Raw genomic sequence first — 18,255 nt, 5'->3', positions numbered from 1 at the left:
ATTCATGTCAAAAATTATTATGTAATCACCCCCCCAATAAGTCCCTGCACTGTACAGTATTTATATATATATATTTTTTTTACCATCCTGGCTGGGACCTCTGTAGTCACAGCTGAAGTTGCTGCCTAACTGCATTGATTAAGAAATACAAGGCAGCTATGTTCCTGCTGCCTCCTTTGCCTTTCCTGAAGCTCTAGGAAGCTGTTGCTACCACCAGCTCTGAAAAAATATTGTGGGCTGTAGTGTGGCAGCTATTGCTGTGTTAAATTAAGAGGAAAAGCCCTATTTGGGCTTCTACTCTTTGGTGGCATTTGGAACAGAAAGGTTGTCTGTTCAAGCATATCTCCATTTCATTTCCAGTTATGAATTATTGTCCAGAAATTATTGTCCTGTATTGGTTCTCTTCTCTAAAAATAACACAATTTGATCATACATTTTCACTTATTAAAATTCTGATTCTCTTTGCATGAATCTCAGAGTTGTCTTTTTTGTAATATGGATGATCACCTATCTTTTCTTCTTATTGCATCATCCAATTGACTTATCTTTTTCCTTTCTCTAGATGTTTCCAGATGTGTGGCTGAGAGGAAGTACACCCAAGAGCAAGCTCGCAAAGAATTCCAGCAAGTGTTTATCCCAGAATGCAATGATGACGGCACATATAGTCAGGTTGAAAATTTTTCATTCAGTGTCTTGCGTGACTGGAAAGTCAGAGTATGTGTCTTTGAAAAGGGTGAGGAAGAGACAAATGTAATGAAGGGAAATGTAATTTCAAAATTCAATGTAATTTGTGCCGGCGCGTCAAAAAAAAAGAATGGAAGGAAAATCTGTGTTACGTGCTGAGTCCTTGTTCTCTTTTTCGCAGTTGGCCAGCAAAAGATCCAAACATTACCACTGTTCGTGTAATACACTCCCTGTTCTTCTAGGATGAGGCAGCTGAGTCATTCTTGTAGCCCCCTGAATACTTATCAGATGGTAAAATGCCTGGAATTTGTGATCTGTTCCTCATTTGAACCAGAAATCTTGTGACTGGAATCCATATCTTAAGTGCTAAATCATGAATCATACAGAATATTTCTTTATTCTCTGCTGAGTTTCTTCACAAGCATATGGTCTGAGACTAATTTACTTAGGTCATGGAATCCAGAAGGAGCACAATAGGAGCACAATTAGAAGCTTATTCTGCAGCATATATTCCAGTCATGATCACCTTCTGTCCCCTCTGTACTGCATTTTGGTCGTGGAGTTGTGCAGAAGACAATTTTTCTCTTTTTAAGCATGATGAGGCAAGTGATATTGGCCCTTAGAAAATATAATGCAATTGATTTCTAAGGGGAATTCCAAGAGTTTCCTTTCTGACAGCTTGGGATATGAATAATGCTGGCAGAAGCACTCTGTCCTGCTCCTTCAGTGGGTGGAACAGTATGTTCTCTGTGTGGGAAAAAACTCAGGATTGCTTGTTTTAGGAACAGTTCATGTGTCCCTTGAGGAACTTCCTTGTGAGGTTTTTATAACACCTGCACCCCACTTGTCTAAGGGTGTAAACAAGCACATATTTCAATAGCTTTCTCTTCCATTTGATTCTGAAGCACCTACCACACTTAGCTTGAAAGATGCTTTATGCTAAAAAAACATATATAGGACTCAGATGGGCCCACTGTGGTTTATTGTTCTAGGTTTTGTCAGTATAGTTTGCTGGATAAGTTTCTGTACTGAGGTGCCATGAATGCTGTGGGATAACAGGCATATGTCTGACAAGCTGCACATGGTTCTTGTTGTTTCTGACAGGTTCAGTGCCACAGTTACACTGGATACTGCTGGTGTGTCACTCCCAATGGCCGTCCTATCAGTGGTACTGCTGTGGCTCACAAAACTCCCCGCTGCCCAGGTAAATCTTATTAGTCTGGCCAGGTTATGACAGCAGAGTTCATCTGTGGCATCTGATTAGACTTAAGCAAAAGAAGTTTTCACTGGAAGAATGGGTCAGCCCAGAAACAGGAGGTGGTGGAAGCTGTGGATGCCTCATCCTTGGGGTTTGGTAAAATTCAACTGGATGAGGCTCTGAGAAAGTTGGTCTAGCATTTCATGTAGCCGTGCATGAAGTCTGAGGTCACTGCCACCTTAAGCCTTCCCATGGTTCTGGGATCCATCTACTTTATTTGTACATTAATCTAGCTATCCAAGGTTTTCTGCAATGGTCATTTTTACCATATTTATGTGTCCATGTGTTAAACCAGGTGACTGAATTGCTGATATAGCACTGTATATTATAAACTCTCTTGTACAAAAGCTCCTTGCAAAAACATTTCAGAGGGATTTTTGTTTTTTGATGATTCAAATATTTAGAGTACAGGAGAAAACATAGTGGGAATGCCCATTTATAACATAGCCCAATGAAAGAACTCCCACAGCAAATTCCATGAATGACCAAATCCAGAGGAGAAATAAAAATAATAAAGCATTAAAATAAGAAATTAAAAATAAGAATAAAACATTAAGACCAAAATGAAATCAATTGCCTGCAGAATTTAATTGGCAAAGCAAATTCACAGCCTTGCATGCTATCTTTTGTCTTTCATCGGGAAAATTAACAGGTTCTGTTTTTCAGGGGTTTTCTGAACCTATTTAATTAATACTGATGATAAATATAAATCCCAAGTGTATGAATGGTTGTCAGAATTGCTGTTCATGCCCCTTGTGGTTGAGAGAATTGTACAGTAATAGCTCTACAGATATTTGCACACTTTATCTGTTGTACAACTATTTGCACTGCAGCACCATTCTCTGTCAGAAGGTGGAAGAAACAGCTTTAAGAAGCCAATCCCGTAGTGTGAAAAAAGCTGAAAAAGAAAGCAGATCAGAGAATTTACCTGTCCTGATCTACTTCAATCATTCAAGCAAAACATTGATGTTTTTAACAAATAGATGGAGGAAGGAAGAGACCACTGTGGAAGTTTCAAAGTTCATATAAATTAATTTTTATTTTTAAGGTCTTTCTGGTTAAAATGACTTGCAGAATCTTTCCACATCTTACCTGTAGGTGAATTTTATTCAGAAATAATACTCTTCAGAATATTCCTTTTAATCCAGTCTGAAAAGTCACTGTGAAACAAGGCTCAATTGTGAAAAATAATATAAAATATTCAGAAACTTTAAAATAGAGGAAAATGTGATTTCTTTTTCATTTTAGTGTCATTATAATTTATGACTGATCTGCATCTTCAGAAGACACACAGATGTGTCTTCTTTAGTTGTGGATGTGCCATCCCTGGAAATGTTCAAGGCCAGGTTGGATTGGGGTCTGAGCAACCTGGTCTAGTGGAAGGTGTCCCTGCCCATGGCAAGGGGTTTGGAATGAGATGACCTTTAAAATCTCTTGCAAACCATTCTGTGATGCTATGGCTAGGACAGCACTTTCATGCTTCTGTGTAATTTTGAGTGGAGGTGTTTTTACATGTCCATAGCCACGGCTTCTTTGAGAGTGCATCTTTGTTTCTTTCTCTGCAAAATCCATTTTTAGCTTCCTCCCTAACAGTCCTTTCACTGACATCAGTGAAAAGAGGGTTATGCTGATGCTGAAGGTTCAATAAATAATTGTTTTTCAGGCACTATTTTGGCTCAAAATGTTGTTGAATTACGAGCTATATTTTCACTTTTTGTATTTGTATTGGTATTACTGAGGAGCAACTGCAGTGTAGTTCACAGGAAATTAATCAATTAATATGAGAATTATTCTATATCTCTACAGGAACCTAACCCTAGTTCCTCTCAAAGGTATATTCATGTGGCTAGCAGATAAACTGCCAGACTGCTTCAGCTCATTTTTGCAGGGGAGGGAAGGGAAATTGTTTTTACAGAAATGCTAAGGTGAAGGTCATAATAGCACTCAAATTGAATTTTGTAGCACAGAGATAAATAAACTGCTCCAGGGCACAGGTGAGTATCTAGAGTCTGATTTTGATCCATGGAAAGATTGTGGGTAATTTTTCAGTTGTTTTGAGACCCTGTGGGATTATCTCTGCACATTTCGTCCCCTGGTTGTATCAGTGTTCTCTTATTTTACTATTCATCACTTCTCCTTTGTCCCTCAGGAAAGAAGTCCAGCTACAGCAGAGTTTGGAAGTAAGACTTGAAATGCTAGGGGATTTTGCAGAGGTATTGGCTAAGAACTCAGTTTTGAGATATCTGGAAAAACCCTTTCATTCAGCAGAGAGGACAGATACAGATTTTTTCAGAAAGTTATGGGGTATAATAAGGCAGAACTTAGTTCGTATATTGCAAAATGAAAGTCTGATGCACAACTGCACCTTTCTCCCATTTCCAAGTATATATTCAAAAACTGCCATCTGTTTAGGATAACAGAGTTGGGTTTTTATATCCTCGCAAGAGTGTTGATCTTTTCCAGATCACTGTTGATTCCCTTTAGTACTTTTTTATTTAGTATAACTATGCACAGGAGTTATAACCAAAACTTTAGTGGGTGAACTGAAGTTGCGTAGATATATTCCTGTTTCAACTAGTTTTACAGAGATGCCATTTCTGCATTGTTGTCCCTTGTTAGTCCAGTACACTGTGTCTTGCTAGCCTTGATGCAGGAGCTGCCTTGCTGTTTTTGATATGCAGGCAGATCTCCTGCAGTGGTGGCATCCTGACACTGGCATGTTTCTGAATTTTCACTGCTTCTATGTATTCTGCAGGCTATAGATATTCATAGACATTTATAAAAATTTCTCTGTTTGCCTGTACCATACCTTTTTCTCCCAAGATCACTCTTGCCTCCTCTTTCCTTTAGCGGAAAATTTTTACAGTTAAGATATTTTTCTAATTATTTTCTTATAAGTAATGTGCTACCATGGAATGTATGAAAATTTCTTGCTTTAATGAAAATATTCAGTTAATTTGCTAGGTTAGTTTCTAGGCTCTAGGTTAGTTCTTCAGCAACTTCAGATAAGGTTCAAATACATGTCTAATCAACTGTGCTGTTCTGAAATTATGGGATAATTTCTTGCCTTTCATTTTGCCCCAGTGGAACTACCTTTGGTGAATGCTCAGAAATAAGGAAGAAGAACATGGCAGTCAGGAAGAACTTGAATTTTAATAGAGGAAATACAGAACAGAATTTAAGATGGGCAGTTAGGAGTTTGGTATAGCAATTCCAACCCCTATCCATGCTTCCCATTTGCTGTGTAATACTGGATATGCAAAACAAACTCTACATTTCCCTAACTGTTAAGGTTGGCTAATTGAATAACATGGTGATTCCTAAAGTTATGTCAGGTCCAAAAATTGTCCCATATATATTTTTTTACATATCAACAACAGTTTCTTGAGCCATTTTTTGCTCACTGAATTGTTCTTGCTCTTTTTTTACACTGCCTTTTGTGCGAGAGACATAAGATGTGGAAGGATGAAGGTCATAAAGCAGCATTAAAAAATGCAGGGCTTTCCAACTGTTTTATGTAAATCTTTGCTTTAATTAATGTATCTTTACCTGAAAGAGGGTCTTCTTCCATCCTTTTTAGTTTTTCCCACATCAACATTTGGTACTGTTAAGGCACACATGATAAATCTCAAAATGCTGTCCCACTCCATGAAAATAGTCTTCACTATTGCAGGAGCAATGGTGAGAGGGACAGTAAATCAAACACATTCCCATGACGGTATTAAAAATAAAGCTCCTTAAAAATGATGAATGTCTCCCAGTTCTTTCACTAAAGAACACCAGACATAAAAAAAAAAAAAGACATTTTTACAACTCTCTGTCTCTGTTATCAGTGCTGCAGGGAACTGCAGAAATTCCATAGGCAGGGAGTCCTGAGAAATGGGGCAGAAGTTGAGAAGAAAGTGTTATATTATCATTGGAAAATACAGTCTTTGCCTATTGTAGGGGGTTTATGCCACATTAAGTATGCTGGGCTCCTGCCAGTGAGATTGTAGAGGTATGGAGACATGTTTTATTCTCCTGTGAGGTAGCTTTGCTACCTTTTGATTAAGATGGTATAATCATCTTTTATGGCCAAAATACAAGTTAATACCTTTAGAAATTCAGAACTCTTCCAGTATAATACTGTGATCAGATAATATGATGGAAAAATTACATTTGGGAAGGCAATGAATTTTTAAAATTGACATTAATTTTTTTGTTAGCTGGAGAAGAAATCCATCCGTGAATCACCCAGATATTTTGTCCTCACATGTAGTGGTACTTTGCCTATACATACACAGTCAGACACAGCCATTGGTGAGATAGGAATAGCAGGGGGAATTTACCTTTCCTGATATCTGCATTCAGTGTTATATATCAAGTATTCTTTAGTAGGACATCAGAAATAATTATCTAAACTAGATAATAATAGGCTTTCACCTTTTTTTTTTTTTTATATTGCCAAGTCCCATATGATCAGAATTATAAAAAATGGATATGCTAAAATCACAAACCACAAAACTCACATCACGTTCCCTGGAAGACTTATTGTGCCCCAGATGCGGTTAGAGTGAAATTGGATGGAACTGTGGGGTTTGCAACAAACTAAGAATATATATGTCTTTAAAAAAAAATTAAATTATCAGAATCATAAATAGATAGATGGCTAAGCAAGCATACAATCCTGAATGGTGCTAAATTCTTCCTCTTAAAGTAATGCCACTGAATGTAATATCCCTCCTTGTCCTCTGTCATTCCATAAGGATATTTATTTATGTGGTAATTTGGTTGCTTACACTGTACAGAAAACTTCTAAGCCAATTGCATTGTCTAACTTTTAGACAAGTTATAAGTTGGTTTTCTTTCCTGCCTAGCTGAAAATGTGGAGATTCATCTTGGTGAATATTGAAGACACAGTTTCCCAAAAACTTGCAAATGCAACTTCCTATCACCACTTAAGCTAGAAGTGCTTCTACCTTAAATATATTCAGAAAATGGTAGAAAAAAGATACAAACTCAATAACTCCTTACCTTGAATTTGGAGAGAACAAGAAAAGTTTATACTTTTATATATAAAATATATATTAAATAAATTATATATTAAATATATATTAAATTTTATATATAAATTATAAATATAAGTTGAAAAATTCAGGTGTAACTATATGAAGGGCAGAGGTTTTCTTTTATAGGAAATTCTGTAAATATTTTTGTTGACTTCCTAAGACTATTAAAAAAAATCATGTTAGATTAGTAAACCTAATTTTTATAGAATCCATCTAATTTCTTACTGAAATTAGATTCAGTATGATAAAGTTAGTTTTTAGTACTAGTATGGCATTAACAGTTAAGGCCATTCTCTTCCTCCATCCACTAATTTTCCATGAAAATCTAGGGTAAAAAAAATCAAATTCAGTTCTCCCAGACTTTAGTCATTCTCACCGTTTCTCATATAGATGAAGTAATGTGAATGCATCTGGAAAGATTTTTCTGCTTTTAGTTTAAGATGTGGGATGTTATATAAATTTCACCAATGTGCTAAATATGTATAAACTGAATTCAATTTATACTAATAGTTCGAATGTTCACAGAGAGACAACACTGGTGCCAAACTGGAGCAGAGTGGGTATCAGTAGCAGTTCACCATACACATTCCCCCTGCTGAGACATCATTTCTACTCACAAATTAAAAGCTTGTTTAAAGTGCTTGTGTGACTGAGAGTGGGGCCTAAAGTATCTGGATTTGCAAGAAAATTATAATTACAAGCCTGGGCACCAAAATGAAATTCAGAAACTACAGAGTTAATAGTAGCTGGATGAAATTTGAGGAAAGATTGGGTCACTGGTATTTAGTGCAATTAGAAAAACCTGTAATTTTGTATGTATTACTTCCGAATGCTGGAACATCTTATTTGAGTTCAAGCTGAGCCTTTTATCAGATGCAAGCCAAGCACCAAAATCTCAGATCTTCTGGCTTCAGCATAAATGCAAAATCTGCCTTCTCTTCAGAGTGAAAAACAAGGATTAATATTAGAGCCCATTTAGTGCAAGCTATCCCAAACACCCTTGTATATAATTCCTATAATGACAGTGATTTTATTTTTCCTGCCTCAATTAATACTGATGCATCACTAAGTTTATTGAATTTCTGGTGACTCAAGCATAATACAATGAAAACACACTAAAATACACAATCGCCATAAAAGGAAGCAAGTCTAAACAAGAATATTTTCATATGGATATATAAAGCTGTATTAAGAGCTGAATCCATCAGAAGGTTACTAGCTTGGCTGTCTTGCCATGTATTCTTTTATGGAGGCTTTAAAATCAGCGGGGCTGATTTGTAATGTTAGGCGTCTTTCCTCTGGCAGACTCCTTGTCTAAACTTCCTGCTGAAGTAACCATCATGGTAAGCAAGGCCTGTGATTTAGTGGGTTCTCTTATTTAAATTGTCCTTTTAGAAACAAGTATTGCACTGCAAGGTTTGGGTTTTCTTTTTTTTTTTTTTTTTTTGTTTGTTTGTTTTTTTTAACACAGTGATTGTAGTTAATCCAGGCAGACAAAATGAAGAAAATTAAGGCAGCTAAATTATTTCACACACATACAAACATCTGCCAGATGTGTCAGATGAGGGTTTTTTTGGTATTTTTTCTTTAATTATAGCAGGTGTGTGGATGAAGAGACTGTGTTGTAAGAATGGGAAGACTTCATGTTTTTAAAATTTGATCACTTAAAGTGTCTCTTCAGAGAGAAAAATACCACTTTTAAAAGTGCTTTTTAATGCAGTAGAGACAGATAAATTGTTAAAAAGCATCTGCTAATTAGAATCCTAAAAATGGATGCAATGGCACATAAGGAAGAAACAAGGAAGGATTTCTATTTTAAACGCTAAGCGCCCGCTTGAAAAACTACTAAGAAAATTAGTGGATTCTCCATTTCTTGATGGCTTGAAAGCAAGGCTGGATTCTGAGCTGGGCTGGAGTCTAGGCTGGTAGCATAAACTGTTAAAACCCATCTCCTGTAATCTTCTTGACTCCCTTCTCCCCTCTACTGTCTCTTCTCCCAGGGGCCACAGCTCTGGTCGTGAGCCCAGATCAGGCTCAGGCTCAGAACAAGGCTGTGTCCCACCCACCCCCAGCACACAAACACTTTGCCACACAAGCACAGGGTTTCCACAAGGCTTTGTGTGAAGCCTTTAAAGCAGAAAGGGACAGTTTTAATCTGAGCCAGACCTGGCCTAGAGGCTGAAAAAGCCCCTCAGAGAGCATCTGAGGTGTGAGGGCAGGACTGAGCAGAGGGAGGGAGCTTCTCTGTACCAGGGACAGTAATTAGTGGTTCTGGGGTGATGCTCCTTCCTGCAGGACCTGTCCTTGCTGGGGCAATGGGAAAGAGAAAGGGTCACCCTGCAGCACATGAGCATGTTCTTGGACTAGTGTCTATGTAGTGTTTAATGCTACCTCTTTCTCAGGTCTTGTATTGGCCAAGAAGTGGAGTCTGGCAGTGTACAGATTGTGCACAAATGCAGAGGTCAGGCAAAGCTAAAACCTTTGGTTTGCAAAGGAAGAATTTGCTGATACTTATTGCTGAAATATACAAAAATGAATGTAAAGCTGAACGGTGTTTCTTAGATAGCATATTAGAAGTGAAAATAATATTTTTCTGGTTAATTCTTTTTTCCAATTGCAGGTTCAGTGAGCGAGAAGCTGCCACAACGAGAAGGTGCAGGCAAAACAGGTAAATATCTTAGCTGGCCTTTAAATAGAAGCTAAAATAGCTGTGGGAGACACTACTGTGTCTTTCCATATATTTAAATTATCAGTATAAATTTGTGATGTATTATAGCTGTATATGTAATATGTATGCATGCATAATGTTTTTAATTTTGTTTGCATTGTAGATATTTAACAAACTTACAAACATATATATATATATAAGTATGCAAGTATTTATATACACACACACACACATATGTCTAAGTATGCATGTATTTATATATATATATATGCATAGACACTATATTTTTCTAGTCTTGGTCCTATAGATTTTACAATTCAATGCTGTTTGGGAGACAACTTTCCTTCCCAAATCTATACTTGGAAATATCTTCCCATACTTTTTGCCTATTCTGGAGGACAGATTATTCTGTCTCTTTGATAAAAATAGCATTCTGCAGCCCCAAAATCTTGTGAACTGGAGTTCTCACTTTCTTTCCATAGCAATCAGTGCTTGAGTTATCTTGGACCCATCACTTTGCTTTTGTATTGTGATTAATTCATTTGATGACTTATATTTATGGCCAGAAGATTGTTGTTGTTTGATATAGGTCATGATGTATATATTTTGAGCAGGACAAAATTTGGTGTGACTAGGACATAGCTGCTAGATTTAAACGAATGAGATGTCTATGCTCTAAACAAAATTAAGTTTACACTCTCCAAACACTTGAAAGAATTTTAGATTCAGCTGAAAACAATGAACTGAGTATTTGTCAGCTACACTGCATAAATAAATTTTAAAGAAATTACTCATTTTTTTTTCCTAATGTTAATGCCTATCTATGTGGTGCATGGTAAATGTAATTGAATTTTTTTTACAGGAGTTTTTGCAGTTTATTGCAATAAACCTGACATTTAAATAAACTATACTTCTTTTAGGCTGAAAGAATCAGTACTTCTTTAGGGCTAATAATTACAAAATACTGACAAATTGTTCCTTCATGTACTTCCAGACAAACTGCGGGTTCCACTAATCTTAGGTTGCCCATTTTCTTCAGGTCTGGACTTTCATTTTCCGCTTTGAACTGAACGACCTATCCCATATATAAAACTTGACTGGGATCCTTTGTTTTTGTTTGTGGCTGTGGTGGCTGAACTACTGAACCCTGAGTGAACAGTCATAGAACAAGGAAATGAACACAGTTTGTCAAACCTCCCTTCTCACTGCGTATATTTGTGTCTCAAGTGGCAGGACTGTGTTTTACTCATGCCCGGTTTTTGTTCTCCAGCACAAGCCTGCAGCATGAAAGACTCCTCTGCCCAGCTCCCAGGTGGTCCCTGCTTCTTCTCAAACATGGCTGTCTTCCTCTCCTCACACTTCTTCCAGATGGTCACTGCCTTATGCTTTAAATAATGTTCTCAGGGACATCCCAAATTCTTTACAGACCCTCACAGAGTAGGGACCAGGATCATACATCTATCTGAGTTAAGGAGCTGTACTTCAGCTTCACAGTCAGTGTAGTAAAACTTATTGTGTAGCTTGCAGGGGCACAGTAGAGAAGTGAGGACCACCTGCTTCTCTTTCCTCTGTTCCTGTGGACTAACCAGGGGTGTCTGCCCATATTGTAGCCCAGCAAGCTTAGGCTGGTTCCCAATGTTCCCAATGCTCCAGAGGATGTACTTCAGACCTGCAAGGTGTGGTCTTGAGGACTCAAGAGACAGCACAGACTTAAGTGGGACAGTCTCCCCTTGCAAGATGTCTCATAGATAAGGGTCTGCTGAGCTGTATCTGTTGTAGTTGTGCACCCTGCTTTCTCTGGGTGTTCCAGTACTGAAAGAAAATTTCCAGCTGCAGATACTGGAGTTCAGAGGCTTTGTTGGCATGTTTGTAAATTTAAACATTAAACTGAACAGAAATGACGCTTAAAATGAATTCCCTGAAGTATGTTCTCTGGCCCCACAGTTCTCTCCTCTATCCAAGGAAAATATTTATACTCTGAAAAGCACAGGTGTCAGAGTTGGGATCACATCCCTTTTTTCTGATTCTTAGCTGACTTCAGGACTGTGTTCTTGGTAACTGAACTCTGACAGAAAATACAATTTAAACAGGTTTGTGTTTAAATATATGGATTGGCATGCATGTGCCAGCCAGGAAGAATTGTGCAATTTGTCTGGGAGGTATATAATTCATATCACTCATTAAACATGTATCGTATTACAACAACAGCAACACCAAAACTGTTTTAAATGGTGCTTGAACAAATTTCAGGAGGCTAATTTTGATTGAGCAGATTATCACTGAGTTGCAGTATTGTGCTGAATTTCAGGTAATTACATAAGATTGACTGTGTCACATACTGCAATTGTGTAACAAAAAGTTATTAGATACATGTCATTTAAATGAAGACCTGATTTCTGTCTTGGGTCTAGGTAATACCTGCCTACCATAAGTTACCTTCTGAAATAACTGTGTTTCCTGAAACACATATTGATTGATGACCTAAATATATGTCTTGATTTTCAGTACACTAGGATATTTGATGGCCTCTCTGAAATTAATCAATGGTCTTATTCCACCACCCAGAGGACACCACAGAAATGCCAGCAAAAATAATGAGGAGCGAAAGTCTTTCATAGCATTGGAGCAAAGAATCCTGCCATAGTGTGGACATGAAGATTGGGCACTCTTAAGAAAATTTTCCTTATGCCTTGGTTAGATAATTTTGCATTGAAAATAGCTCCCATTTGCTGCTGCTTTGGTTTTGTGAAAAGCATAAAGATCACTATTCCATGGCTGGAAACTTGGTTTTATTGATACCTGCTATCAATATCTCCTTGGTATCTGTATTTGGTGTGACCAAGACTGTGACCCTTAGAGGCGAAGGCCAGAGTGACTCCAAATTCTCTGCATAATTTAAAGACAACTCAGACTTAAAAAAACCCAACACCCCAAACAGTGATGGTGATAGAAAAGAGAACAGGAGACTTCTGAATTTCAGTAGCAAGAAGAAAAGGAGAGATAGAGCCTGAAAACTGCTTCTCCCTTGTTACCCAGGTAAGGGTACATGCCAGAAGCAGCTTCTTTGTTACCTTTGATTCTGTCTTCCATGAAAATGCCAAGAAAACAATCTGGAAACTATTTTGGTCCAAGATCCAATTGTGAAACTGCAATAAATAGTAATAAAACCTTTGCATGGAAGATGCTGTTTACTGCAGTACACCTTGGTCTCGGAATTAGCTCCATGCCACAGGAAAATATGACTGGAAAATATGTGCTAGCATGACCTCCTGAGTCATAGTTACCCCACATCTGCAATCGTTTTAAATAAGAAAAATATAATAAAGTAAAGATGGGTCTTTGGTACCACTCTGTTTAGCAAAAGCTTATTTAAATAGTTTTTTATGTTTAATTTTTCTTTTCCAGCACTACCTCCACTGTGTTTAACTGAACCTAAAATGACTCACATCTTCTTGTAATTTCTGTAATTTTCCCTCCCTGTTTTCTTGCAGTAATGGTTTGTAGCTGGTGGATGGAGAATGCTGACCAGAGGATAACAGCTGTGCAAAAAAATGTTCTGGTTATATAATCTGTGAATCTTACTTATAAAATCAACTTGATTCTTAAATAGATTCTGCTGTGTTTAAAAAACCCTTTGATTTCAAGGTGTCTGTAGCCACTCATTCTCTCCAGACTGTTTTTGCTTTCACAGGTCTCACTTCTGTACATTTATCTAATTATTTCTTTAGAAGTGCTGATTTTTCATTTATAATCTATAGGTATCAGTGTGCAGCATTAGAAATGAAGAATTACACTCCAGAGACCAACTTGATAGCTTCATGCATCACCAAAGAACTTGGAATAAATTCATCATCCATAACCTCAAACCCCATCCATTTATAAAACATAGTCTGTATATGTAATATACCTGTGCTGTGTAGTGCCTATAAAGAATGTTTAAATTACTGTTTACTGGCCGGGGCTATGTGCAAATCATTATTTTCAATCATGTATGTACACTTATTTAGCTTACTCTCATAATTGTAGTCTCCTTGCAAATCTTTTCCATTCTGAATTCAGATGATGCCTCAGCTCCCGCGCTGGAGACTCAGCCTCAAGGTGATGAAGAAGGTGAGCAAATTTAACAGTGTGGTATTAAACTATGCAGTTCTGGACTCTATTCCACAACATAAAATGCCATTTTAGGAGTATCTACAACTACTGGGGCGGTTGCAAGAAATTGCAAACATCTGTTCTTTTTTCAGGAACAACAGACAGCGAACACAATAGGGTCTTACAGGCATTGAATTTTGTGTGATAGTCTTGATATGAGATTTTACGTGTGGAGACCAACATCAGCAATTTTAATTGTCGCTGCTGAGGGCAGCCACAGGTTTTAAATATGAGCCAAAGCTGAGGTTAAAACTCTGTGCTCAAATAAACAACTCAAAGGGTAAATTCTATCCTCAGCATAATGACTAATAGTATCACTGTTAAAGCTGATGTTTTGTGAGTTTTATTTGCCTCTGGAGAAATTAATTGCCATGAAATAATCAATAATGGTCTTATGTTGTGTCTGCCTTATCACTCACTGCTAATCTTGCAGAACTTGGTCAGCAGCCATTATATACTTTGGGTCCAGGCTAGGACATTTTTATTTTAATTAAACATAATTTTTGTCTAAAAGTATTTATTTCAATCTTCTGTACAAATGGGATAAGAAAAAGGCTATTCATGCCTTGTATGAATAATAGTCTAAAGTGCCTTAATATAAACCAGAGGGACCTTTTTTTTTTTTGATAAATGTTTCTTTGAAACTACCGACTACTATTCAGTTGCTAATAACTTTTAAAAAGGTTAACATTTATAAAGTATTTTCTGTTGCCTTTTTTTTTTTTTCTAGATATAGCTTCTCGTTATCCTACCTTATGGACTGAGCAAGTAAAGAGTAGACAGAACAAAACCAATAAAAGCTCAGGTAAGAAACTTAGGTTGTCCTTACTTTGCCAAGCTCCTGTGAAGATATGCATGAACCATTTTAATAACCATCATGTTTCCACTCTTGTTGTATGATAGTGCCTTAATGATGTGCATGGTGATGATTTACTAAGCTCATGCATAATACGTTCCTTTTATAGAGAAGTACTTCTGGCCGGGCTTTACTTGGCTAAAATTATATTAGTCCACTAAAGTCTCTGGCTGACATCTATTTGCATCTGTTAGTGGGTCAGACATTTATTTTTTGCATTCTTTTTAATTATCTCCCTCTTTGTTATCTGCTTATTTTTGTGTGATATGTAGCAATTAGGTGCTTTTTCTGTGGGTTACATTTGTTAGGTGGTAAATCTTAGGAGGCAAACCTGAAAAGAAGCAAACTCCGATCAGAAGCCAGTTGTCAGTGAGAAGGATTCAGAAAGACAGTGTTGCTTGCTTTTTACTGCATCAGTCACCTGCTATTTACAAACTGATCACTGGTTTGGTGTGAATTAATTATGTTGCTTTTTAAAAATAATTGTGGAATTCTGGCTTTACTTATTTTCATCACTGTTTAGAATTGAGCTTTTTAAACCTGGATTAGGTATGTCAGGTGAATGTCCCAAAACTGAAGTGTGTAGTATTCAGATAAATTCAGTGCTTTGGTGGATTTTGATGCCTTTCTCATTGCTCCTTCCTTTCAGTGGGATAAGCTTTAGAGAATCTTCCTGGTTTCTATTTCTGTGGAAAAGTGTATAGTTTGAAAGGAAACATTAATGACATAGGCTATGATTCAGTAAATCACCCCAAGCCATGCTTCAAAACCAGTAGAAATTGAGATTATGCTTTATATTAAGTACTGTGCTTAAGTATTTTATTGAATTGAGGGCCAAAAGCATTTAGAAAAGACAAGCAATCATCATAAGAAGGAAAGTAAGATGCTAAAAAGTTTAAAGATTCCTTTATAGAAGCTATTTTTAAGATTGGTGCAATAATTATTAATATTTTTTTTTTATCCTTGATTTTGCAGTAGACACTTAAGGGAGGGACCTTAAACAGTGTAGACAAGAAGCAAATACTTTTCATGCTGGAGATTTAATTTGTCATTTCTTTAGTCAGTGTAGGCAAGAACAGAATTCCTTTGGGATTTCTGTTGCATAAAATATGTGTATAGAAAATAGTCACTGTTAGGAGTGTTTGTTTAGTTTTGACAGTGCTAGAGACTAAAGCAAGATTTCTTGAGTTTGCAGTGTAGCTGCTGGAAGCCAAAGCTTCGACACACACAAACACCCACACATCCCCACACAGACAAAATCAAAAAGGTGGGTTTATTTCTGGGAACTGGTAACCTCCAGTCCATCTAAAACATGTATTTACAAGAGAAGAGAAATCAGAAGCATAATTTACCTGTGTTGTGACTGGCAGCCCATCATCCAGAACATGATTGTGGTATGTTTGTTAACAGCAGGTCTTGCTCAGGTGCCATACCCAGGCTAGCAGAATTACTTCAGGAGGTACTGTGTAACAAACCTTGCTTTAATTTGTAGGTATAACTGCTGTTCCAGACTGACATAATCAAGGTGAATCCAGGTGCTAAAACCAGTATCTTCAGTGATTCTTGTAGGCAGCTTTTTAAATTCTTGGGGAAAAAAAAAATAAAAAAAATTTCCCTTGTTACCTCTCAGGGTGTGCCAAGGCTTTTGGGAACATCCACAGAGAATCAGCTCCAGACTGTTATGTGTACAGAACAGGAAAGATCTCACCACTGAATCCAATGGATTGTAAATTTGCCATCTTCCCACTTCCAGGCTTCAATATAAAGCATAAATATAGACTAGCTTAGAGAACTCTGATTCAGACTTGGATATACAAACATCAGAAAGCTTATTGAAAAATATTTGCCTGAGGAAAATGAGGAAAATTTATCTCTGCATAGGAACTGTGTTTATAAAACAAAACATGAAGCCAAATTTATTCATAATAGGCTAAATGTTCCTTTGTTTTTCTGTACTAATCCTAGTGCTGTCAAAGAAATTTTTGAGGGGTAAATAACACTATCATCTAGCCCTGCCTATAGAACATAACTGAAAAAAAGACAAAACTAAAAATTTCAGGCAAGATACAAATATCCTATTTAAAAATACTATTTTAGTCTGCACTGCTCTCTTCTTGCTAGTTTTTACCTGAATATCATGATCAATATGCCATCTACAAATTTGTCTTGAGCTGAAAAATCAATCTCATTAGGAGAAAGTTTTTGTGAGTTAAGGTCACAAATGAATACATTAAATTTGTTCTACCCCTCATGAACTGGTTTGCTTTTACTATTCTGCAAATGACCTGCCAGTTACAATTAGCCAGTAAAATCAGCATAAACTATTTTAGGTTTTGGAAGATAGATAATAATGTCTCAGGAAATTCTAGTTTATATTTGTTCTCCAGTGCATTCATTTGACCGAATGAGCCTAAATTAATTTAGCATGGAGTAATGGCATTTGCAAGACTCACAGATGCAAGGCATGAAATTAGTGGATTATATATCCATGTTCTGTAATGCCTTCTAGTGTATATTCTTTTTGTTGGCTCAGAGAAAAAGGCCTGTGCTGCTCACTGAAGACATTTGTGGAGTGATACTTAACCTATTAGTTTTTGAGAACAAAATTTTACTCCCGGCAAAAATGCCATCAACACTGGATCATGTTACAACAGCTCAGTTTAGAGCAGCAGATTTGACTAGAAACATCCCCATTTTAGCTCTTTTTGTACACTGAAGATTATTTTCAAAATAGTTTTTCTTTCCATACTTAGAGTATCCATCTCATTGCTAAAATAGTTTTTGCTGAGATGTTTTATACATATGTTACAGTGCCTTTGCAAATATTTTATGACTACCCCACACTCTTCATTTCTTTCTACATTCCACAGAAAATACTGCGGATTTGCCATATCAGATATAAGAATTTCGCCAACAGCTATAAAAAATAAACAGAAACCATTGAGCAAGGGACGACATGGGTTCTGATTAAGACATCAAAATGTAGCAGCCTACACTGCTGTCTGTCTGTGAAGCCAGTGTCTAAATTCCTGCTGTAGTTTGTGGGGCTGTGACCAGTGCAGTCAGTGGAGCCTGGAGAGCCACCCAGCTCATGGTACAGCCCCAGCATTGCGCAGCTGACTCTGTATCTGGAGCTCACTAGGCATGGTGACTGGTTTAGATCTGTAGCTGATATTAAGGTGTCTGTGCTTTAGGCAAACTTAATCCCACACATGTATCAGTTGGAAATCCAGGTGCTGCTCTTTTAGAACTTTAGTATTTTGTAAAGACCAGAGGACAGAAGGTTTTTTGCCTTGAAGAAACTGGATATTTTGGACTATGTTCTTTGCAATTGCCAGTTATTGTAACTTCAGGGCTCAGTGCAAATTTACTGTGAGTGGAGAAGACAGTGCAGATGCTTTCCCATCACCTAACAGGGAAAAATGCAGTCTCTGAGAGGAGCTCAGGTTGGACTGTAAATATCTTGGGCTCTTCTTGCTACATCTGCTCTATCATCAGTGTATATCCCTGTGGGATTCTCGGGAACAAAGCATGACACTTTTCAGAGGTTGTACACCCTTTTTTTTGTGTTTGAGTATAGACAAAGAAA

General features: G+C 37.1%; 1 protein-coding gene across 5 annotated transcripts in view; it reads left to right on the top strand.

The window, feature by feature from the left end:
• Positions 1-18,255, top strand: part of SMOC2 (SPARC related modular calcium binding 2) — a 150,325-nt gene that overhangs the window by 66,181 nt on the left and 65,889 nt on the right. For 3 of the 5 annotated variants that reach the window (XM_058836233.1, XM_058836232.1, XM_058836234.1), the window contains exons 3-7: positions 563-669; positions 1,789-1,888; positions 9,611-9,658; positions 13,685-13,768; positions 14,541-14,615. In XM_058836233.1, coding sequence (XP_058692216.1) covers positions 563-669; positions 1,789-1,888; positions 9,611-9,658; positions 13,685-13,768; positions 14,541-14,615 — 414 coding nt within the window. The remainder of the gene's footprint in view (positions 1-562; positions 670-1,788; positions 1,889-9,610; positions 9,659-13,684; positions 13,769-14,540; positions 14,616-18,255) is intronic. The other 2 variants (XM_058836237.1, XM_058836235.1) reach the window with 1 other exon arrangement.

This window comes from Poecile atricapillus, chromosome 3 (assembly GCF_030490865.1).
Source record: "Poecile atricapillus isolate bPoeAtr1 chromosome 3, bPoeAtr1.hap1, whole genome shotgun sequence".
NCBI classification, from domain to species: domain Eukaryota; kingdom Metazoa; phylum Chordata; class Aves; order Passeriformes; family Paridae; genus Poecile; species Poecile atricapillus.
The sequence above is the reverse complement of the archived record's forward strand: the minus strand, read 5'-3'. Positions and strand labels throughout refer to the sequence as shown.